The sequence below is a fragment of the Tyto alba genome, unplaced genomic scaffold, assembly GCF_018691265.1.
Source record: "Tyto alba isolate M040663 unplaced genomic scaffold, T.alba_DEE_v4.0 Super-Scaffold_21, whole genome shotgun sequence".
Taxonomy (NCBI): Eukaryota; Metazoa; Chordata; class Aves; order Strigiformes; family Tytonidae; genus Tyto; species Tyto alba.
Window position 1 is genome coordinate 20,424,397 of NW_024881295.1, and position 24,799 is coordinate 20,449,195.

Genomic DNA, 24,799 nt, shown 5'->3' on the forward strand with positions numbered 1-24,799 from the left:
GCCATCACAATTTTGGCACAGAGGACAGCACTGCAAGAATGCTATATCGGCACACTGTCAGCTTACTGAAGAAGGAAGCCCAAGGAGCCAGCAGAGCCTTCCTCCTCCTCATTTTCAGCAGCCAGTGCAGCGCAACGTCCCAGGACACCGATGCACTCATTGCTGCAGATGCAGCTGCCTTTCTCCTCCCACATGGGCATCAGGGCTGCCACCACATATCAGGCTTGTTTATCAGCCCTTAAGAAAGGTCAAATGTTCAGGATAGAAAAATTTCAGTGACTAGGAGGACATACTGGCTACTCTGAATTCCTAAGTTCCCAGTGTTGTGTTTGTGCTGTACTGGAAATCTCACCTTTCCACACTGCTTACATTTCCCCTCCTGCCTCCGCCTGTGCACCCAGTGATGCCGGACAAAGTTCTGCAAAAGGGGGACAAAAAGATGTGTTATAGGAAGCAACGGCAGCTTGCGCTCAGCGGTACCATCTGCGTGAAACTCATCTACAGACTCCGAAGGAAAGGTCTCTTCAGCCAATGCAATCATTTCTGGAGCAAAAGACAGCAGTCCCTGCAGGAAACCCCCAGACACAACCGAAACTGGAGGAGGAATAAGGGTGAGATGGTGTTCTTTATCCATGTTGAAATGCATCCACAACCACTCTTTGGGTACTCCTATACAAAAAGAAGAAAGTTCACTACATGATGCAGTGATAATCATCACCTAAATACAGAGCACAGAAGTGCCCAAACACTGCTGTGTTCAACCAAAATGCAGGGCCCCACTCTATTTTGCTCAGAAATACAGCCTTATAATGCAAAAAAAATCGCAAGTCAAGGCAGGAGAAGGGAAAGAGGGGAGGAAGGAGCAGTCATTGAAGAAGTCTCTTCTCCTTGTTTGGACTGTGTAACCCTGGATGGCAGCAAGAGGTGGGTGAGAGGTGGGAGGGTGAGCAGGGCCGCTGCCCCTGCTGCTGGGCAGGCAAGGCGGTCAGGAGGGGTCTGCTTACACCATGCTGTTATCCCAGGCAATGTTGAACTGTCAATACGGCAGGGAATTGCTACCTCTGCTCAGAGCAAGCCTGCCACCAAATCAACCAAAAAAGTCGAGAGGTGTTATTGAAACACTGGTTTCTACTTGCTCGAGTGGGTCCAGGAGGACCACGGAGATGCTGGGGGGGCTGGAGCAGCTCCCCTGGGAGGCCGGGCTGAGAGAGTTGGGGGGTTCAGACTGGAGAAGAGAAGGCTCCGGGGTGACCTTACAGTGGCCTTCCAGGACTTAAATGGGGCTACAGGAAAGATGGGGAGGGAATCTTTATCAGGGAGTGTAGTGATAGAATGAGGGGCCATGGTCTTAAACTGAAAGAGTGAAGTTTCAGCTTAGATATAAGGTAGAAATTATTTACAGCAAAGGTGGTGAGACAGTGGCCCAGGGTGCCCAGAGCAGCTGTGGCTGCCCCCTCCCTGGAAGGGTTCAAGGCCAGGTTGGACGGGGCTTTGAACAGCCTGATTGAGTGGAAGGTGCCCCTGCCCATGGCAGGGGGGTTGGAACTAGATGATCGTTAAGGTCCCTTCCAACCCAAATCATTCTGTGAGTCTAACTATGTAAGACAAATACATAAATATATCAATAATAACAATGCGTATCCAGTGCCTTCAAAGGAGCTGAATTCATACAGTAGGTGGAGGCAACTCAAAATGGTTTTGAATGTTTGATTTTTTTACTAAAAACATATAATCTTAGGACAGTAGAGATACTTGTAAAAAAAAAAAAAAAAAAAAAAACACCAAACCTAAGGGAGAGACAAGTGGAAGGAGAGGGAAATAGAGAAAAAAAATAAAAATACTAGCTCAAAGGTCAGGAAGAAAAAAAGAAATGCTACAAAGAAAAAGAAGAATAGCTGAATGAATGGGAAAAGAGACAACAGAAGGATGAAATGGTTTCTGTCGGTGTAAGTAATGAAATGCTTCAGTTAGAATTCATTTTACATTCATTCTGGGGAGGAGAACACGTACCGCAGGGAACCAATACTTTAAGACGCCTCTGAATCTAGAAACACTGCTGCAGCTCCACACCAGGTGGATCAACACACAAATCAAATGAAAAGCAATCATCATTTGTCCATTACTTACTTCTCTTGGAGATCTGGAGCCTCCTTCTCGGAACGTCGGTTTGCAGCGAAAATTAATCTGGTATTAAAATAAAGCTGTTAGAACTGAAAGTGAGCTGAGAGAGAATTTATCCCAACATGTTGACCTAGGACAGAATTCCAAAATATTTATTATCTATCAAAATATTGGCTTTTCTGGGTGAACAATGTAACTTACCTGCGTGGCAGAAAATCTCTTTTCATATGCCATAATAATTCTCCTTTCTAGACCTCTACATGGCCCTCATCTCGACTAATGCTATTGCTGCCTGATCAGTTCAACTATTTAAACCATCTCTGCTTTGCCTAGAACAAAACCGCTTCAACTGTTTTTTTTTTTTTTTTTTTCCTGAAGAAGATAATTTGCAACCAAAGTGGACTTAAGTTGAGGTCTCAAAAGTTAGTAAGAGCTGGAAATCTAACCCTGTAAGACCTTTTTGCACATCCCAGCTTTATGTCTTCATAAACAAAATTGGTGGACAAATCTTCATTCACATGAAGAACTGTGCAAATTACCCTAAATTTTTACCTTTTGCTTAGATCAGGCTGCTTCTATCCACCTCCCCAACCGCAAACTATTTGGGGAGCATCGTACTACCTCATGCAGTGGTGTTGCCTCCTTCAGTTGGCAGAAGAAGGAAAGAAAGAGGACAGCAGAAGCTTTCATGGAAGGAAAGCATTTTTAAGAAGGTGAGGAGAAAAAGCATTTAACAAACAACAATGGAGTCCTATAAGGAAAAAAAAAAAAAAAGTGTTTCAAGAAAAGAAAATTAATAGAAATAAGAGCGGGGGGGATGTAGAGAGAAAAAAAAAATATACTGAAGAGGAGAGAGACGTGGGAGAAGGCCGAGGGATAAATGAATAGATTCAAGATTAAATTGATTACCCTTCAAAGAATAAAATGCTTAAGGACACTGCACAGCTATGCTTTTTTTATTAAGGTAGAATTATCGTGTTTCCCCAAATTTAAATCTAGCCTTCCCCCTTCTCATATAAATAAGTTCTTCCCTCATTTAATAATGGCCTTCAAAATAATACCTCAAGGGAGAAAAGCGTGCACACACACACGAAAAGTAAACAAAATACTTATCACTTAAAAAGAAACAGAAGACATAGCAATATTACTCTTCCTCCACCGCTCTTCACCCGGAACATTGTTTCACTGCTGAGTCATGTCAGGCTGGAAAGACCCTCAGCTTATATTAATTTTACTTACACTTTTTCAGAAGGAGCCAAGCAGAAGACTTATGTACCAGTTAAACCAACGGGTTTAAGAGGGATGAAGACTTGGTAACAACCCTCTGCCAAGAGGCGAATTCCACGGTCTCCAGAATGGTATAAACAAGCTCAACAGAATGGGTTTTAACTAAGTGCTCATTTGCTCCGGCTGGCAATGCCACCAGCTCACTGGACTATGGAGAATCAGCACTGCTGCTGATGAAGGAAGTCATGAAAAATTCACTGGTAACATTTTGTGCTGAAAGCGTGTGCTAATGCTAATTTCACTGTGGGTAAAAGCATCGGGGGTGGAAATGGTACCTCTCCAACTTGATATTATGGCAATCACTGTGGCATTTGTCAACACAAGTCCAAATACTTGGAAAGGAAAAAAATCTTTCCAAAGGATTGCTGCTACAAATTTGTTATGCATGAACTTCTTTTATGAAGAACAACATTGCAAAACATATAGGAGTGAAAATGAAGCTCTAATGAAATCAATAGGGAAATTCCCACTCATATTTCTTTACACATATCCCACCAAGAAAGAAAAGGGTGGGGGGAGATTTATTTAATGCTTTACCAGTTAGGCATAATGAAGACAAATCAACGACGGGAAAACTGAAGTCAGTAATAGATATTCTACAGGCACTTGGGGCTGATGAGGGCTCCTTGAGGGAACTGAGAAGCAGGACAGATGCTCACAGAAATAATAGTTCTATAAAGGAAAGGTTTGATGTTTCCCATTTTAAAAACAAGAATTTAATTCCTGAAGTTTTGAGGAGAAAACAGTATAGTCTAGTAAATATGTTGAAAAATGTTCATAGTAGCATCTTATGCTGCATTGCTCGCAATAAATAGAGCTGTCATAAAATGAAATATGCTGGGATTGGTTGAGGAATTTTGAAAGGCCAGTTTTGTACATGACAGGATACTGCATCTCCTAGCTTCAATTTTCAATCTAGACATAGAGGAAATATTTTTATTAAACATAAAAAATGTGAAAATATTATGTGTTTTTTTGTTGTTGTGTTTTGGTTTGGTTTTTTTAATGGATCACGGGGTTCGAAGAAATCTATTTTAAAAACATAAGCTGGAATTTTAAGTCAAGTTTTTAGACAAATATATTGTGAAAACAGCTATGAAAACCTAATTTGGCATATAGTGTTTTCAAGACTGAAACCTCAGTAAAAGAATTAAGTGTTGTCCACGTCAGGCTCCAGAAGATGGCAATGTCTTACCTTCTCTAACTGCTCCATGCATGCATTGTGGACCACAATCTTGCAGGCGGCACACTTCCTCCGCGGAGCAGATTTCTGCAAGAGGAAAAGGGAGATGTGTGTGCATGGAGGTGCGTTATTCCCAGGAGGAGAAAAGTCAGCTGTGAAACAAGAGATGTTTCGCTCCTTATGCAATATGTATTTTTTTCTTCTCTTGGTGCTCTCGACTGTTCTGCATATTGAAAAAAAGTTCTGAAGCTCTTCCAGTTCAGAATTGGACTTTGTGAAAAAAACAGAGCCACAATAATCCAGCCTGTGAACTAGAAGTAAAAGGCTCCCTTTAGGTAACAGATAAGGCTGTTAACAGTACAAATCATCATTCTGAAAGGGAGCAGCCTGCAAAGATGATGAGCAGAGCCAATGAAAAGATGAGAAAAACCATACATGTAAACCTGAGAACTCAGACCAGTTCAGAAGAAAGGAGTATGTCATTTCATGTTTATCATATATTTAATTTGATGGGCATGACCATTGTGTCTTGCAGAAAAACACTTGGGTACTTGGGTCACTTAGCAGAGAATGATAGCCTTCTCACAGAATGTTGTTAAATGCTTATGAAATGTTACAGAAGGGACAAAATTCTCAACCTAATTATGCTAGTTAGTTTTATTAATTTCAGTAGGGCTTTAAAAATAATTCCATTCAATCTCCTGGGCCAAAGCATATCAAAGGCAAGAGAATGCATCCAGTAGAGAGAGAATATATTTACTTTTTTTTTTTCCTTGCATATACTCAATTTAATAAACCAGATGGAATTAATTTTCATAGAAATTTAACTTACAGACTTGTGTTTGAAGGACAGAAAACTTATAAACACAGGGTAAGTTGAGATTGATTTGCTTCAGATTTTTATTTTCAATTTACTCATGTTCATTTAAATCTATAATAAATTATTTCTTTAGAATTTTCAGTATATTGTTAATAAACTCAGGAAGAAAAAGGGAACACTGCTTTAGCTCACACAGAATAATTATTATCATTTTACTGAGTGTCATATAATTATGAGTCTAAATTATCTAGATACACACTAACTGTACATGTTCACATGTATGTGGAATGTTGTTCTAATACTTCACCTGAAGAATCACAACACTGTATAATAGACTAAGTTTTCATGTGTTTTGGGACTTGTTAACCTTAAGTATGTTTTTAATCTCTGTTTTCCAAGAGTGAAACAATAGAAATGAATCGATCCCTAAGATGTAAGATCACAAAATGCAAACAAATGTAATGCCTTAAGAACACCTATTTTTTTTTAATAGCTTGCTTTTTAAGTTGTTCTCGTGATTCTGAACGCTGGTAGCATTGCAAGAAGTTACAACCATTTATAGTGAGAGGCTAGTAAAAATTCAGAATATCTTTTCCATTACTTTTAATATGTTTGATTTATCACAAAATGTGAACTCCATATTCCAGAGATTATGAGCTAACGTTCTGTATATGCTAACATCTTATGTAAAGTCTGTGCAGCTACAGATTAATGATTTCTCACCACTTCTCTGTTGAAAACATTTGATCTTACATAGCATACATGTAAAACAGCTAAGTCAAAGGAAGACCAGAACAAGCATAGGAAGATGCAGTGTCTTCAAAAGATTCAAACTGGAAAAGCATTAGCCTTTTGACAGATCAGGTTAAACTAACCACAACTAAACTTATCTGAATTTCCATTATCTCTAGTTCTTAAGCTAGCGAAAGCCCCATGCACTGCAACATGTTACGAACACCAATATTGCTTTCCCCAAAGGGAACCAATACACTGGTACCTAAAAGTGAAAAGAAACTGAGTCGCATCAAGCAAAGGCCAGGCAAGTAAGGATTGAGCAGTTTGAAACTCTACTGTTTCCTAAATATGGCTCAACATCTCCAGGCCTATTGGCTGGAAAAGCTTGTCACCACGTAAGATGTCTCCCAACATTCCCAGATAAAAGCGTGAGTCAGTGGGTCTAATTTACCTGCTACTGCAACCAGTCCTTCCAACTCCTAGAGCCAGACCTCGAAAGCTAAGACACAGCCTTGCAAATCATATGCAACACATTACTAAATTTCCATGCTGCTTTTAATGAGCTAAACCATGAGGAAGTGTTTACTCAGTTTTCGAAATGCAAACTTCTATTAAGAATTTAAGAACAGTCGTACCACATCAGACTAAAGGTCCACTCGGCCAAACAAATCCTGTCTCCAGCCTTTGCCAAAACCCAGTGGCTCAGGACCGATACAAGCGCAGGGCAAACACACAATGATGACACTTCTCTTGAATATTACCGCACAATCAGCAGTCTGCTACTGTTGGAAATTTTCTTCAATAGTCTTTGTAAGCAGGCATAGACTTCCCAGGTTTGGCCTTAACTTTATATGCCATAAAGTAACCAAATTGCTTGAGAAGTTTTGGGGGTGGATACTAAATTTGAGCTACAGAAAGCACTAATATTTTGGATCAAAGTGCCTCAAACCCAGGGTGATCAGTGAATCAAAATGCTTTGATTTGGATTATACAATCCATATAATCTGAGGATTTTTTTTTTTTTTTTTCAAATAAAACCAAAAAGGTGGTATCCAAGAGTCACAGACAGTATCCACAAACACCCCAGAGAAGAGGGACTCCCTTTACACTCTGCAGTCCAAGGGCCAGGATGTTCCCTTGAGCATTGATTCAAAGCAAGGTCTTGAACCCAGGATCCTCGCTATCTCATCAGGTTTCCTAAACACCAAGATAAGAGGGTTTTTTCCTTCTCTTCTGCTGAAGCAGTTTAACTGAAATACTAGGTGAAGAGTTGCTGAAACGGACTGGAAGTATAACAGTGACTCCGCAGTCAGAGAGACACGCATGGGTTAGAGATCAATCAATCCGATTAAACTTTCCCATACACAGCAGAAAAGCTTTAATAGGAGAAGGCAAACCTTGAATATTCTCGAATAGAAGAGAAACACTCAAATATGAGTGCACTCATTGCTGGTGAGCGCATTCAAGAGTTCGGAAAATTCATTTCAAATCCTTGCAGTGATTAAAATCACAAAAATCTGATCAGACTGACTACCGTCAGGAACCCCAGCAAATTATATATGTGTATATGTAAATAAAATAGACTTTATTTGAACATTTCTGAAATATCTCAACATTCTAACCTGTTTTCCCTTACCATGTTAGCTACTCATTACATCCATTCTCACGGTGAAAATAATCTGGGTCACTCAAAATTGTTTAGGGCTTTTTCCCCCCAAGCAATAAAGTCTTTAACCAGCAGCCTTTTTCCCCTTGTGCATTCCTTCTGGAACACAAGCATCAACAACAGCAGCAAACAACTCAAGCTCCCAAGTGTCAGAGCACTGCACAAGACTGAAGTCAGGCTTGTTACCTCAGAAAGAGAAGGAAATCTGAAAATAACTCACTGAGAATTTGACTTGGCAGCTTTCCTCCCCCAGGTAGCAGAGGTCCCCAGAAACATTTGTCTCCAGCCACAAATGCTCTCCGTTCACAGCATTTTCCTGAGAAAAAATGATTGTTAATCTGGTTTGTGAACTTCAGCCGCATGAGTATAGAGAAAAAAAAACAACCAAACAAAAAAATCTGATTTTTACCACAAATCTAGAGTAATTAAAAAAAAGAACAAAACAAGCAAACAAACACCAACTACCACACAATCAGATGTTGTTCTGTTTTTCTACAACACAAAGCCGTAACAGTTTTACCCTTGCTGACCACCCCTGTTTAAAGGATGCTGATGATACAATGAATGATGTGTCACCAAGCAGAAACAAAGTATTTCAGCGCACAGTTCAGTGAAATTTTGCCCATATTCTTCCCACATGCTGCGTAGTTTAACTGAGACTCTAGATTTCATAAGTGTGAGATGGACACAGAGTTTTAAAGAAACAGAAAATCAGAGGTGAAACAAAAACATGACTACCGAACTTACAATTGGAGAAGACCAAAAATTTCAGAGCCGGGCCCAGCAGTGCATAACAACATACTGACTATAGATTTAGGATGACAGGATAGTTTAGACAAGGAAAAATGCTTTCTTTAAAATGTCTGGGTCAACAATGCACGTTTATGAAAATATCAACAAAACATTAAGTGCCTAGGAGAGACCAGACTTTAATTTTGTACCTAAAAGAATGATGCATTCAACTGAGAACACTCTCAAAAAAGTCTGCCTAGCACACTGACAATTAGTAGTAATTAACAGAGCAACATCTGATTTTTCTTCGGCAGTCTTATTTGACCAAATCTGTACCTTAATTCTATAAAAATTATTGTTCTGAGGAAACTCGGTTGTAGAAAGACCAGTTTTCACTTGACTGCAATCCCGGCTTGAATAAAAAGCCTAAGAAATCTACTGTACACTACTTGAACAAAGTGCATAAACAGGATTTCTGTTCAGCCAGAATTAGAGCATGATGGAAAACGCTTTGACAGTCTCTGACATTTGGTTCCCACACTGCAGAAGTCACAAATGATGACGCTTACCAAACAGATGGCGTCCGACAGCAGGATGCTCTGAAATAGCCATCTTGGTTAAAATAATTTATTTAAAATACCACTGACAGTTTCAAAGTGATGAAATGAGAAAGCTTCCCTTGCCGTGCAGATTTCTTAGTTAATGCAGAGAAGCAGAAGTGGCAAAATCCTTTGCCTTCTGGAGTACAAGTACATCCACAATAGCCAAGACCTATGCAAGTCTGCGTGCACTACCACGACTGTGGTGCCCACTTCAAAGAAACCAGGAGAATGGGAACAACTTCCACCCCCCCGCGCCTCCTCTGGTGGGAGGGCTACTTGTCCACAGGTCGTCTTTGATGTCAGACTCAGTATTTTCCCTCAGCACAAGGGGCTGAAAGAGAGTGAGACTTGGATTTCCAGTCTACTGCCATTGCACCCTGAGCAGCACCCTGATTAATCCGCATTTAGTGGCACAGCATTCTATACCTCCACTTCTTCTCATCCTTTTGTCTGACTGTTCACCTGAACCGTAGACTCCCTGAGCCAGAGATTTTCCTAAACCGTATGGTTCAGTGCACGATACTTTAGGTGAGGCTTTTCAGCACTTTTATAATGAAAAATAGCTTTTAAGGACTTGAACTAGTTTAAGAAATTCTTCAAGCCTTACTCAGATGGTAGTTTATTCAGATTGTAAATTCTTTCCCTTCAAGTTTATCCTTATATTAAGGCAATTTTCTCTGCCAAGAACTAAATCAGTTTTTCAGCACTTCATGGAAACCTGGTCACACCATACTAATAAAATTACTATGCCTACAGTATTGCCCAACATATTAACTTCCTATCTAGTTCATGATGAGCCAGGCATGAGGACCAAAGCAGGAGGATATGAACTCATCCGAGAGTGTTTGACCTGAGTACAGTCTCTGCTGACGAAACAGTGCAAACTCAACGTTATAACACAGAGCTAAATTTTATAGACTATAAAAGATGTTTAGGAAGGATCAACTATGAAAGCTAAGTAAGAAAGCACACAGCTCCTGGGACACAATTTTTAATGAGGAATCAAAATCACATTAAAAAAAATAGATTAAACACCCCTTCATTCAGACCATGTCCACATAACTTGCCATCCAGGATTTCTAAAGATAAAGTGGCCTATTTCCATAACCTAGTTTAGACTGAGTTTGCTCTCTATTGTTCCAGACTGTATCATAGATTCACATGTCTGACTCTAGATCAGAGTGTAAATAAAACCCACAAGTAGTCTACAAGAATGACCGTGGTAGCTCATGCTACGTTAGAGCTCTGACAAGACTAGATAATAAAAATGTAAATAACCTGATCTGGTATAAGCAGCACACCTCCAGATACCTACTGCCACAAACAATTTCACAGCACTTTGTGCGAAAATTCACAATTTCAATTCCAGCAAACTGACATTTGAAAAATCTTCTTTCATCCTGAATCAGAGCAAAGAGCTGAGACTTCCCAAGATGAAATGCCCTCCCTCAAAAAGCCTTGCCTGTCGATTACTCGTCTTAATAAGATCAAAGGGAGTTATTTGAACTTCACTGCTTTAAATTTCACAGGGCACTGTCATTTATACGATGAGACATTCTGTTGCCGCTTACGAAAATCAAGATTATATAGTCAAAGGAAAATACTTTGACCTTTTCCAAGCCAAATTTTTCATTCAGTTCTAATAGAAAATTTTGACAAAAATCAATACATTTCTATGCAGAATTGTGGCTTCAGCAAATCAGTATTTTCTACTCCCAAATTTACAGGCAGTATTCCACAGTGTGCTAGACAAAAGGGTACTCCATCTACCAACATGTAAACTGACAGAGGTCACGGGGATCACTGCTAGTATGAGCTCCTGTTTAACACAAAACTAAACCACAGTAAAGGCTACATCATCACTTGTATATTTTGACACATTTTTCCACAAGAGTTTGGAGTTCAGCAACCTTTTCATTAAAATTTGACAGTTTTTGTTTTATTTTGCGCTTGATGTCTTTATGTTGGCTTTAGGAGTAAACGGCTACTAAGCAGGCACTCGTCCTCGTTCTGTCCCTGACCCCTTAGACCTCGGTCTCATGCTCTTACCATTTCCCTTGTGCCGGGTCTAGAGGCTGTGAAGCTACACATGAATCAGTTCAACTGATGGAAAAAAAAAAAAAAAACAAAAAACAGGTAACTTTTATCTACCAAATTAGCTAGACAAAATGACTCGCCCTGTGACCGCATGACTGCTAGATCTGACACAAGGAGTGGTGGGTTAAAGGTGGGTTCAGTGGGACCAGTGCTTTTGGTACCGATTCGGTGTAAGAGCGGCTTAGCTGATCTGTCAAATCACGCTTTTAGGCTGACGCGCTTTGCTTTGACTTTCTGTGTAGAAAAGGGATGTTGTCCATCACAGTGGATAAAGCAGCAACGGCTGCAGCCTAACCTTCCGCAGTTTAAAAGCGAATTGGGAACTCTGTTTCCTCCTGGCTTCCCAGCCCTTGCAACCGTGTGAACTTGGTGTCCTGTGAAGAGAAACAGCCCCTGGTCGCTGAAGCGGAGGCAGCAGTGCTTTCCTGGCAGATGCAGCCTGCCTCACAGGGGACACACATACTCAATATGCTCTCCCAGATGGAGACCTCCTATTTGATTGCTCCTGATCCGTTGCCACCTTAATAGCAAAAAAAAAATAATTTCACTATAGCAAACATTCCTTGCAGATGAAAAAAAAAAAAAACAAAACAAACAAAAAAAAAAAAAAACAAAACAAAAAACCACACAGCCCCCTGTGAAGTGAAAGGGAAATAGAGATTCAAGGACTAGGAGTTTGGGAATTATGTAATTACATGTGTATGATCATAACTGGCTGTGCACAATTCACTAATTCAACAAGGTTTCTTCTCCTAAGTGCCCCAGCATGGTTAAACGACAGAGCCCTTAAGTATCTCCATATCTCACCGTTCTTCAGGCTTCAGTCAGCATGGTTTCAAAAGCAATACAGATAAACCTGAGTAATTTAATCTGCCATGTCAAGCAGCTGTAGATATTCAAACAAATAAATTCACCAGTCAGCCCAACTTTCTAGTTCAAAGGAGTTGTAGCTCCAGTTGTAATGGGAGGCATAGAGCTCCCATTACAATGACTGGTGTTGTGCAAAAAATTACGTAAGACAGATTTCTACAATAAGCCATTAAGAAATTTTTCTCTTTCTTTGCACTCCAGTGAGAGATGAATCTTCTTACAAATATACATTAGGGTGATAAACTTATGATTAGTGTAAAATTAGTGCTCAATCTAAATTTAATTAAACATATTTGTAAACAGAAATTCTGAGCTTTAGTCCTTTTCTTTATAAGGTCACTATCAAGCAGGAACAAGTTTGTTTGGGTGCCTTTTTCCCAAATGTCCCAAATATTTCTCTGTTGATATATATTCTCAATTTTAACTCTATTTTAGCACATTTTAATTTGGGAATATTCTTCAGGTAGAGGTAACCTTTAATTATTACAAATGTAATACATGGACATAAAACATCATGGAGATATGGTACTACATCATTTCTTTAAAATACTTGAAGATATGTAGGCTCCAACTTTCAGAACTATTTCTGGGTGTTCAACTTTTAGGTCTAGGTTCACCACATTCTCTAGCTTTTCTGCCCTTCTCCTTTCCCCCACCATGATTTCTAACATCCCTGTACCAGTTGCTCACTCCTGTATTATTCAATGAGCTTTTGAGATTCTTGTTACCATAATCTGTATGCAGAAGCAGAATAAGAACATTTGTCTTTGTGAAAGAGCAATGCCCAGATGCTATCAACTGAGATGATGATTCCCTATGTTCTTATGAATCATTATTTTGGCTGACAACCACTTAACTTCAGTCCTTTTGGCAGCAATGGGGAAAACTACCTATTTTCAAGAAAAGGACCTTCTGTAATATCACTGCAACCTCTATACTGATGAAAAAAAAAAAATAGAGATGGCGACCATTTTGAAATATGACAGACTTAATTTTTTTCCTCTTAAGTTCTCTCCGGAAAGAGCATTAGTTCTCAAACCTTGATGAAAAAGAAACAGCCAAGTAGGACTACTAATCCTGAACACATTGCTTCAAATGTCATCTGCGCACAAATTTTCAGCAATTTGTAAGTATGCATGCAGTTTGCACTCATCACTACTTATTTAACAGGAACTAAAGCTCCCAGCACCTCTACATGTTTTTAGGTGACTAATTGGATGGCCATACCCCAGGGTTCTCCTCTCTCACTTGAGCACCTGATAACGTACATCTCTTTTCAGCTGAATACTCAGTTGCCAATTACAAACCTTAGTCTTGCAGACACTCTAATGGAAGGGAAATATCCTTCAGTGTAAAAATTAGTATAGCTTTTAGGAATTGATGATACAGAAGCCAAACCGTTCACATGAAAAATACATTTATCTAGATTAATGAAGGAAATATTTCATCATATGTAGAACATGCATTAGTGGATTAACATGCATGTTAATTATCTAAAGTGTAGTATATTACTAGGCACTTACAAACACTGTCCATGAAAGTAAGAGGACAGCAGTAGTGGCTAATGCCAAAAAGCCACAGAATATAATGCAACAGACTCACTGAAAAGTCACATTCACCGATTTTAAATACTTCACTGGTATAGGCCACCTCAATGTCTGTCTATCCATCAGTTTGTCTACAGCCCATACTTGATCAGTTTGTCTACAAGGACGTTATGGGAGATAGCGTCGAAAGCCTTGTAGAAATCAACAACCATTGCTCTCATCTACCAAACCAGTCATCTAATTATGGAAGGCTGTCAGGTTGGTCAGGCATGATCTCCTCTCCGTAAATCCACGCTGACTACTCCCAATCACTTATCATTAATATTTTTGGAAATGATTTCCAGAAGGATTTGCTCAATCACCTCCCCAGGAATCAAGGTGAGGATGATCAGTCTGTAGTTCCCTGGATCCTCCTCCTTGTCCTTCTTGAAGACAGGACTAATACTTGCTTTGTTGCAGTCCTCAGGAACCTCCTCTGATCATCATAACCCTTCAAAGACAACAGATTGTTCTTGCAATGATATCAGCCAGCTCCCTCAGCACTTTTGCTGAGTCCCATGGACTTCTGTAGGTTCAGTTTAAGCGTTCAGTAACCTGATCATCTACAAAGGTAAGTCTTCCCTGATTCAGCCACTGGTGCCGGGGGCCTAGGATTACTGAAGGCAGGTCTTACCGGTAAAAATGGAGGTAAAAAAAACATTGAGCACATTGTTTTTTCCATGTCCTTCGTCACCACGTTCCCTGCCTTATTCAGCAGTGGCCCAACATTTTTCCTAGTGTTCCTACTGCTGTTGAAATGGCTACAGAAACCATTCTTGTTGCCTTTCATGTTCCTGTTAGATTCAACTCCAGATGAGGTCCGGCTTTCCTTATCCCATCTGTGTGCAATTGGGTAGTGCCTTCTATAATCCTTCTGGCTGGCCTGACTCTGCTTCCACGTATTGCCAAATGCCAGTTTTCAACTTCTACTCAAACACATAGTTTTCTATTCTCGTTAAGATCCATAAGATTTTTTTTTTTTTTGCCTTTAATACATATAATTTATGGTATAAGGTTATATTTCTCCTCTGAAAAACATTCAGCTTGCACCCACAGAACTCTGTGCATTCACAGAACACAAAGCACAAATCAGTCTCCAGTTTTTTCATTGAACTCCAAGAATGGAAACTGCTTGCCTTCAAATACCTCTTATGGGACATAACTAGTGTTCTAAGTCTTGTGGTCATGGGCTTTAAATGCCTGTTAAGGAGAAGGCAAGAAATGGGCATCAGACAAATGCATTATGGACAAACAAAATGAGACATTTTTGGCCAGTGGGAAGCTCAACATGGTAATATCCTAGAGGCTGTCAAGATGTTTGTAAGCACCAAGGAAAGAAAGAGTTAGAAGACAGAACTTAAAAGGGAATTACAGAATGACTGTACAAAAGCTTATAATTATTTTCCTTGGGAGCACATGGCAGTACGCAAATACACAAAGACCTAGATCCCCAATGGTACACAGGCACTGCATAAGGAGGCTCAGTCCATACTCACTTGAGAATCTGGGCTAGAATTACTTTATCGTTTATCCTGTGGAAGTGATGCCTAAAAGTGAGGAGGGTGAGAGAAGGGGCTATGAATAAACTTATCAAAGACAGGCATTTAAGGTGGCTCCTTTTTGGAAAGGCATATTCTGCATTCCCCTCTGGCTATAACATCACCTACTCCTGAGAATACATTCTGTATGGCCCTACTGTGAAAAGATAGCATTAAATTAGACATCAAAGCTACAAGTTCGCTTGAATTAGGTGTTACAAATGTGATGAAACTGGGCATTTGTAAGTATGGTAGAGAAAAGAAACCTCAGGGATGAGAGACCATAGCAACAACAACAAGGAAGCAATACCGTTTCTTATGTAAAAGGTCTTAAGAGACATCAGAATCACCACCTCCATGTTACAGCTAGAGAGGCTGATGTACTGAGAGGCAAAACAATTCATCTGAGCTCACTCACAAGGTAAGTGGTAGAGCAGGGAATGGAAACCTCACTCTCTGAATCAGTGTTCTGTTCACATGACCATCTGATAATGGCAAATAACCTGCAAAGAGTTATCAAAAATGGAGACTATAGCCAGGGAATTCTTTCCAGTTATTACTGTGAAGACAATGGGGAGGAAACATTTTCTACTCCAAAGTCAAGTGGCAACTTATGTTCATGTCACTTAGACTTTGGAAAGATCTCCCATCACAGGTCCTTGGAGAATCATTCTCAGAAATACTGAAGAGCAGGATGATATAGATGGGGATGCAACACGCACTGATTAATGCTGCCTTCCAGTGATTAAATACAAAGACTTCCTCTGTCTGGCTCCAACATACATTAATCCAATTATCATTTCACTCTACCAAATACACATCTGGACTTCAACATCAGTATCTAAAATGTAACATTTTTCTTTACTGACATTCACCAGCCATTATAAACCTTGTTCTTTTTCAGCTTGTCCGTATCTCCAAACCACCTCCTTATTACCTCTTCTACTTTTTGAGAAATGCCTTTCTCCCCCACATTCACCACTTACTATAACTGGTCAGTTCAGGCTTCTCCCAGACATAAATGTCTTCCACTCGCTATTCTGCCCCTTTCCCCACATGCCATGGGGTTGACTCCCTTCTCCAATCAAAGCGTGAAGTAAAGCAGCAACCCCAATCCAAGAGGCTGGAACAGCTACAAAATTGAACTGCTAAAAAAAAAAAAAAAAATCTAAGCCATAAGCCAGGAAGTAAAAAAAATATGCGCTGTTCCCCTCCCCAAATAAAACCCACAATATTTAATCACTATTCACCAACTTATATCAAATCCTGCAGTATTAGGTATTGGAATCACATGAAGGAGCCACCTGGTAAAATGAGTAGCAGACAATTGACTATGAAGATGGGTAAATTGTGGTTGTTGGGCTTGGGGTTTAGATTTTTTGTTTTGAGGCTTTGTTGCTGCTGTTGTTTTCTATATAAAATTTTGAAAGGTGGTTAACTTAGCCTGTGCCTAACCCTTCATATATGTGACTGATCCTTCAGATTTCTGTTAAACATCATCGATGACTCAAAGCAGTCATGTGTTTTAATACCTTGCTGAATCAGGACCTGGGTTTCCTAGAGCAAGAGATCAAGGTACTGTCCAAAGCTGTTCAAGAGGCTTCTATGTAAGCTTTCAAACTCATTTTAACACTTTCAAACTCATTTTAACATGTTAAAGTACAGTACTGTAGAACATCATAGTGAATCTAACCCCGCTTCCTGCAGCACAGCCTGTAAAATTTCATCCCCTTAAAGTTTAAGTGCAACAGCTGGGGTTGAATCAGAGAATGCCATCTAGAAATCCATTCAGCCTTGATATCAAGAAGAGATAAACATAAGCCATAGTCATCAAAACATAAGTTATCTTCACCTAAAAGCCACTTGGGTGGCTGGTGCCTTGATACTGCAACACAACTGAGTTGTTTACCAATAGCCAAGTGTAAGATCTACTGTATGCTTTGCTTTAAATGGGACATTTGTGACACCTGCCAGCTTCAGGTTCACCTTCTTAGCACATACCAGTGTATAACTACATGGAAGGTGCGTGGGAACGGTTCACAGCTGTGTCAGGGGAAGTTCAGACTGGACATTAGGAAACATTTCCAAACAGACAGGGTGGTCAAACATTGGAACAGGCTTCTTCGAGAGGTGGTTGATGTCTCCTTCCTGTCAGTGGTTAAGAGGCATTTGGACAATGCCCTTAACATGCTTTAACTTTTGGTCAGCCCTGAAGTGGTCAGGCAGCTGGACTAAACGATCTTTGTAAGTCCTTTTCAACTGAGATGCTCTATTATATTCTAGGCAGTCCTAAACAGGCCCCTTCTGAACTAGCCCAGAACAGAAGCAAAATGGGAGGGATGGAAACATGCTCTCGGTCTCTACAAGCCAGCTTGGGCCCAGAGGAAATCTAGCCATACCTACAAAGCATCATGACCAAAGATTCTTACTACCTACTCTACAGACTCAGCCAACTCAACGTGTATCTTCAGCCTTAAATTCTGGCCCAACCACCCGAGGTACAGAACCCCGGTGTGCTAAAATCAGATCACATTTGGATTGCAGACCTAGTCAAGAAGGCAGTGAGCAAATGTAGCCAGACAGTTTCCAAGCTGGAAAATCTGAACAGTACTGTCCTGTGCTGCTCAAGTTTCCGTAAGTTTTCATGTATCTGCTTTGTGCTTCATTTCATAATAGAAGCATGTTCCTAATGACCAGCACTGATATTCTGATGGCAATGTAAGGTCTTAAGTTGATCTAAGGATGGAAAGAGGACTAGCCAGAGATGCTGCTCAAAATAACTGCCAAAAAAACAAACACCTACAGTCCACTCCAAGGCTGCCCTCGGTTCCTTCACAGGTCCATTGGAGACTGCAATGTTGAGGGAATGCACAGGAGCCAAGTGCTGGAGGCCTGACCTGGAGATTGCTTTCCTGCAAATTGGAAAGAAAAAAAAAACCAAATAAATGGAGTGTATATCCAATATAATTACTCAATATCATTATCCACCCCACCCTTCTCCAGAAATCAGAAAAGGCAGTACAGCATCTAATTTCAGTGGGGAGAAATGGTGCTTGAATGCCATCTCCTGCTAAGGCAGTTCAGGAAAAGAATAAAGTAATCTGATCACTGAAAATTACTGTTTAATGAAGATCAGTTACTCATCTGGCACTAAGCTGAAATATCAAATCCAGTGGACTACATATGGTGCTGTTTGCCAGTTTCAGTGGAGTCCTCATTCATTACACCTATTCCTTACATACCAGCTGAACCTGCTGAATCAATTTATGCATAACTCCAACTAGCCTTTAGTGGAGGAATGAAATATGAGTTTATAAAAAGAGTGCAACATCTGTTGCTTTTACTCAGGTTATAGGCTGGAAAAAGTCATCCATTCAGCATCCAACTACATAAAACAAGACACGGGGACACCACTTAGGTAGTCATACACTACTACATTTTTGATCATATCAGCATCCCTTCAAGGTATTACAGCTTCTTTCCGCTTACATTTCAATTCTACCTTTTTGGTCCAAAGTCATTCTTTATTATAGCTCTTGAGGCATAAGATATGGCCTCCTTCAAAAGTCACAGATGGTGCCCAGAAACCCTCCCAGAGCTCCACAAGCGTTGAGGGTGTATCCGCTGCCGGTTTCCCTAGAGGCACCCAGCCCTGCCGGCTCAGCCCCGGATAGCGAGCGATCAGGTGGAAGCCCAGTATGCTGCTGATACAACCCTCAGCTGCACTCAGACAGCAGGTTTCATAAAGTTTCATAAGATTATTGCATTGTGTATTTTAGCACGTGATGGTGGTGGCCAAACCAATCTCGCAGCTTCAGCTGCAATGATTCGTAAGAGGACAAAAACACGTCAAGGAGAAATCTCCTTTTGTAAGCCAAATACACTCATCCCTCACAAAGTGAAATGACAGTCCATTTGTGTAAAGTGCATTTTTGTGATACCACTCCCACAGTGCAATAGCTATTTATAGCATCTCCTAATCTTACCACTGTCCCAAGGCAATAAAGGTCAATTGAGCCACTGATGACAATCCAGGTCAGCCATAAGCTAAATAAATCTTTTTGTTGTCCTGAAAATATACAGTGCAATATATATCCACAGAAAAGAAGTTTGGAAGCCTCATCGCTCACAGTGCATGTCTGGATAAAACAAGTGGGCTGAATCAGAATTTCTTAAATTCTCTTTCCTGTGGGTAGCACGAACAACTCGGAACATTAACATCAGCCTCTGACCACCCAATGCCCCCTTTCCACTTAACAACACGGACGAGACACTGACATTAAGGGTTTTTTCCAAAATATTTTGCATTTGACAAAAACTTATTAGAGCCAAGGAGCCCAAGGAAAAGGTTTTCACTACCTGGCAACGTATCAGGAGAGAGCAATTTAGCAAGAAAGATTTTATGCCATATGTCAGTACAATATAAACTACATATCTTCTTAATGACTAGATTAAGGCCTTAAAGAAATAAACTACAAGAAACTACTCTTTCTTTTTTTTTTTTTTTTCAATTTATTTTTCCAGAAAACTGTCCAATAGTTGGCAGTCTCCTTCCGTGCTATTTTGGGTATCTATTTAGTTATTAGTGCTTCCTAAACACAAGAGTACATTCTTGTGTCTATTCACGGTTTGTAACATGGTAATTTGTTTTGGTGGAAATGGGGTAGTATCACATTTTCTGCCCTGCATCACCGACACTGATAAAGCAAGCCTACTTAGTCCTGCCCTCATAATAGAAGAAGGTAGTATCTACTTCGTGTAAGTAGTACTTAAGTAAAGGTGGCTGAATAATAAAGTGCTAGCAACTAATTATTATTTGATGAAAAATGCCAACATTTTCAGCCAACACTGATTACAGCCTATTACTTGTCAAGCAATACAGCCTGTAAAGTTTCATGTAACCACTAAGCACATTCACTGAAGCAAAGTCTGCAATGAATATTCCTAGGAACCAATTTATGTGACCAGTCGGAGGACAAGGCTTCCAGTTGGAAGGCAAATTCAGCAGAGACTTAAAAGGTAAGTATGCCTAATGAACAGTTACAGACTTCTCAGCATCAAGCCTTGGATACAATTTCAAGTCAGAATTAGAGATGTGCAAGCCTCCTGCAGCAGAACCTAAGACTTGGCCCTCATTCCTCTAAAAGCGAGGCGAGGCTGATGAGCCTTTTGGGGGAGATTTGGCAGAGTTTTGTGCCAACAGCCTGCCCTTCCTCTGCATGCCAAGTTGGATTTATGGTTTTGTCTGGAAAGCACACAAAACAGAGGCACGACAATTAATGATTTTCTTTTTTTTTTTTTTTTTTTTTTTGGTTTGTTTTAACATAAAAGCCTTAAAATGATCTCAGGAATTGCAAATTTGCATGAACCAGCCAGAAGTCACCCTTAGGCCCAGAGGCAAGCTAAAAATGCCTACTTTTACACAGCTTCATATCAGAACTATCTGTTTCAGAACAAAGAGAGACACACAGCGTCAAAGCACATTACATGCACTGCAGAAGCCTTGCCCGTTAAAAAAAAGGAGGTCAGGCTAAAGAGCAAACACACAGCCTTCTAGTAAGTATAAGGCAGATGAGAGAGGGGAAAATGGGGCAACAGGGAAGGTAGCACAAATATGATAACAAAACAGATGCTGAGTGTCCAGGTGATCATATCTCATATTCCTTTAACTAGCAGATTACACCACCTGGCACTTTTCCAATTGCAAGGTAACACGAGTGGCTTTTAGTTATCTTCCCCAGCAATTTCATCTCCATTGTGCTGAGTGCACGAATGAAAACACAGGCTCAACAGGCAGCCCTTCGCATAGAAGCAGAAGTAATCACTGTTCCCCTGATAAGAGACAGCCAGAAAAAGTGAATCTGCTTTCATGATATATTCCATCCTTCAGACTACCAAGTCCACAACTTTGTTAAAATGGGCACACTGGCCAGCTTGCTGATGTAGCAAACAACAGCAAGGAAATGTCACATGATAAGCAAGGAGCTGTTTTTTAAAAATCACTTTTTCATATCCAGTAATCAATAATTTATAGTTGATGCTATTATCAATTTAGCTAACACACCACCATTGTGAACAAGCATGGGTACACATACACGTGTATGTCATTAAATATACAACAAACAAAAATATCTGGTACTAATTCCATAGTTTATACGGTTAAAAAAATTCTTTAATGGAGCAGTTGACTGTCTTAGAAACCAAAAGGAATCAGGCATTCAAGCTATTCCAGTATAACAACTGATTTTTTTAAAATAAAGCATTACATTTTAATTTTGCTGAAAAGTCGGGCGAGACTCAACCTACTTACTAGATCAAAGGATACATATTTGATTAGGGGGGATTTGAGTTTATATCCCAGGTTTTGGCTTTACTGAGCCTTTTCTTCCACCTAAAGCATATAAAAATCCTCCAATGAGTTGTTTAGACTGAATATTTATGCCTGAATCCTCAAACACCACAAAAGAAAATTAGTCAGTAATATGCAGCTCATTTAAACGTTATAAAAATCTGTTTAGAAAAAAAGACTAAGTTAGTGCTGTACGTGGCTAACAGATGAGTGTCATTTTAGTTGTCACTGGTGTTGGCATTGCTGTCTTTCTAGGCTGGGGTTATTACCTCCATTTTCATCGGGGTGTAAGTTGCCATTGGGGTAGGCTCTCAGTTGCAAGATCATCAAAACACAGAGGCTGGCTTCTACAGATCCTATGGTTAGGACATCTTCTAGGAGAGAGATTTTTGGGAGTCTTTTCTCAAAGTTAATCTAGATATTTACCAAGAAAAGGACAGCCATTTGTATAACAATGTTTAAGTTACAATAACTCTGATTTTCTTTGAATATCTACTGTAAATAAACACTGAGAGCTGGCAGGCATAGCTTTGCCAGCCACAACTTGAAAATCCCTGTACAAAGCCAGGCAGTACCTGCACGCTGTATGAACTATTTATATGAGCCTCAGTTTGTTTGGAGGTGGTTTTCCCTTCTGCAAATTGGCGCTTATGAAACTCGTGAACAAAACGTACTGGCTAAACTCCGGCATTATTTAAGTTTTCCCCACACAGCTCTGCTGACAGCAGAGCGCTCCTGCAACCTGCTGTTCCCAGCTTGCCTTCCAGGCACGTCATGTCCTCCTTTCCAGCTGACCACCGACTATTTCACTGCAACATCAAGATTCCCAGATGGTTTGCATTGGATATGAAAGGAGACAACTTCAGTCAAATCAAATAATCTGTCTGGTCCAGTATCCCACTTCTGACAACAGCCAGTAGCAGGTGTTTAGAGAAGCACTGGCACAAATCGGGTGATCCTTCCCCTGACATACTCCAGTCCCAGTTTCCAGTAATCAGTAGTTTAAGGACTTCCTGGGCTGGAGGCTGCTTCCAGACCTTTGTGCGTAATAGCCTGTAATGGCTCTTTACTCTAGGAATGTGTTGGTCCTTCCCTGAACCCATTTATACTCTTGGTCTCCACAGCAGCCTATATAATGAGCTCCACAATTTAATTATGGGCAGTGTAAAGTACTTCCTTCTGTCTGTTTTAAAAATTCTGCCAGATAATTCAATTGGTGTATCATATTGTGAGGAACAGCGAGTAATCACTTGCCTCTCTACACCTTCTGTGATTTTATGAAACTATTCATATACCCCTTCATTCACCATCCCCACCCCCAAGTGGAAGCACCCTAGACTGTTTAGGCTCCTGCTGATACTGAAGCTGTTCTATCTTTGTGAATGTTTTCTAGCTCAACTATACCTTTTTTTTTGAGGTACGGTTGCCAGAACTAGAACAAATATTCAAGATCTGGCTGCACCAGAGGTTTTTCAGTGGTGCCATCATACTTTCTGCATTGTTCTCTTTTCCCTCCTCCCTCATTCTGAGTCTTTTACTTGCCTTTTTATCACTGTGAGCACTGAATCAATCATTTCATACGAGTACTTGTAATTATCCTAAGATCCCTTTCCCGAGTGCTAAATGGTAATATAAAGTCCAAACTTCTAAGATTTTTTTTCCTCCAGCGTGTGTTATTTTGCCTTCATCAATCTCCCATCTCAACTGCAATTTGCTGCAGAGTCATTCAGCATCGCAAGATCCTTCTGCAAATTTTCTGCAATCAGCCTGTGCCCACCCCGCCCAATTGTGCAGAGCAGGAGCAAGCTCTACCCCTCACACTTTGCACCCTGTGAGCAGCACTGCTCCCACCACAGATCCCCACCAGTAAACTCCCAGGTAAACTCTGAAAACCACCCACCAATTGCTAACCACCCCACTGGTAATTACAGTTTAACTGGTTTTTATCCCCGGGGACACCACCCCTTTTAGCCCTAGTTTCTGTACCAAAAAACTTTTTTCCTACCTCATTGGAAGCTTGCATGTGCTCCCCTCAGCCAGACCACCCCGATTCATAGGCCTCGTGCCTCTGTCAGCAATTTCTGCAATACTCTGGAGTCCTGGCTTCCCTAGGAAAAGCTGTGCTGGCTCTCCTCCAGCACATCACTTCGAGCTGTGCATTTACTAATCCTGCATCTTATCAGCAGCTCTCCCAGTTTCTCTGATTAAAACTTGCTGCTGGATTACCCCATCAGCACTCTGTGAGCCCCTCTGTGACCACTCCACTCCTTTAGGACTGAAGCTGTTTTAAGGGAGCTATCATAAAGCCCTCTCACAGTAATTTCTTATTTTAATTCCATCAGAACGCTTAACAAAAATCAAATCCTAGTGATTAGTTATTGGCCCTTTTGTCAGTGTGGTCTTTAGCCTCTTACATTAACCTTCCCATTTTCCTGAGGTTCATCCACTCAAACAGCAGCTCAGCCTAGGACGCTCTCGGGCACCTTCAGCAGTGAACACTGATGCAAGTATTCAGTTAGCACTAAAAGAAATAGACTACTATTTCAAATTTCAAAACTCCTTATGAAACGCTTGTTTATGCATCTGTCATTGCCTGCTGCCCGGGGGAACCAGGGTATGGAAAAGCAAAGATCCGGGTAGCATCCCAGCCACCCGACTTCAACATCTCCAAGATCCCAACGGATCCTTCCTCCATCTCTCTCAACCCCCTCACCACACAGGCCAGTTTGATAAAAGCTGCATGGAAACGGGTACAACTCCGTGAAACACCGCAGCTCTATGCAGCTCTGACCAGCTTTGCTTCCTAGCCTCGAGCCCAGCCCTCCTGTACCCAATATGCAGCTTGTGTCCACTAGAGACCAACCTGAAGACAACGAAACAAATTTCCACTAACTATCTTACCAAGAACTTCAAGCAGGAACCCCAGAGCTGAGAGGTAACTACAGCACATCAACTCCTTGAGTAAGTTCTGGTGGAAGCGTTTGGATCTATCACATCAAATACCATATTCAGCTTGTACTGATCAGGTGCAAGACCAGCCAGAGCCACCTAGCCTTTCTGTGACCATCTCCTCGAGCAAAGAAAATCCAGTAGACACAAGTAATACTCAGGAATCCTATGAATGAAAATAAGAGGCAAAGCAAAAGGAGCGTTGGACCTGCAGAAAGTTTGATCAGGATAACAGAGGAAGAGCTTCTACCACATGATGTTGTC

The 24,799-nt window shown here is 40.6% G+C and overlaps 1 protein-coding gene across 4 annotated transcripts in view; it reads right to left on the reverse strand.

Moving 5' to 3' along the window:
• Window positions 1-24,799, reverse strand: part of DGKI (diacylglycerol kinase iota) — a 217,958-nt gene that overhangs the window by 117,087 nt on the left and 76,072 nt on the right. For all 4 annotated transcript variants that reach the window (XM_042795524.1, XM_042795525.1, XM_042795523.1 and 1 more), the window contains exons 2-6: window positions 18,041-18,149; window positions 8,033-8,128; window positions 4,604-4,678; window positions 2,128-2,184; window positions 353-418 (exon numbers count right to left, since the gene is read on the reverse strand). In XM_042795524.1, the coding sequence (XP_042651458.1) occupies window positions 353-418; window positions 2,128-2,184; window positions 4,604-4,678; window positions 8,033-8,128; window positions 18,041-18,149 (403 nt within the window). The remainder of the gene's footprint in view (window positions 1-352; window positions 419-2,127; window positions 2,185-4,603; window positions 4,679-8,032; window positions 8,129-18,040; window positions 18,150-24,799) is intronic.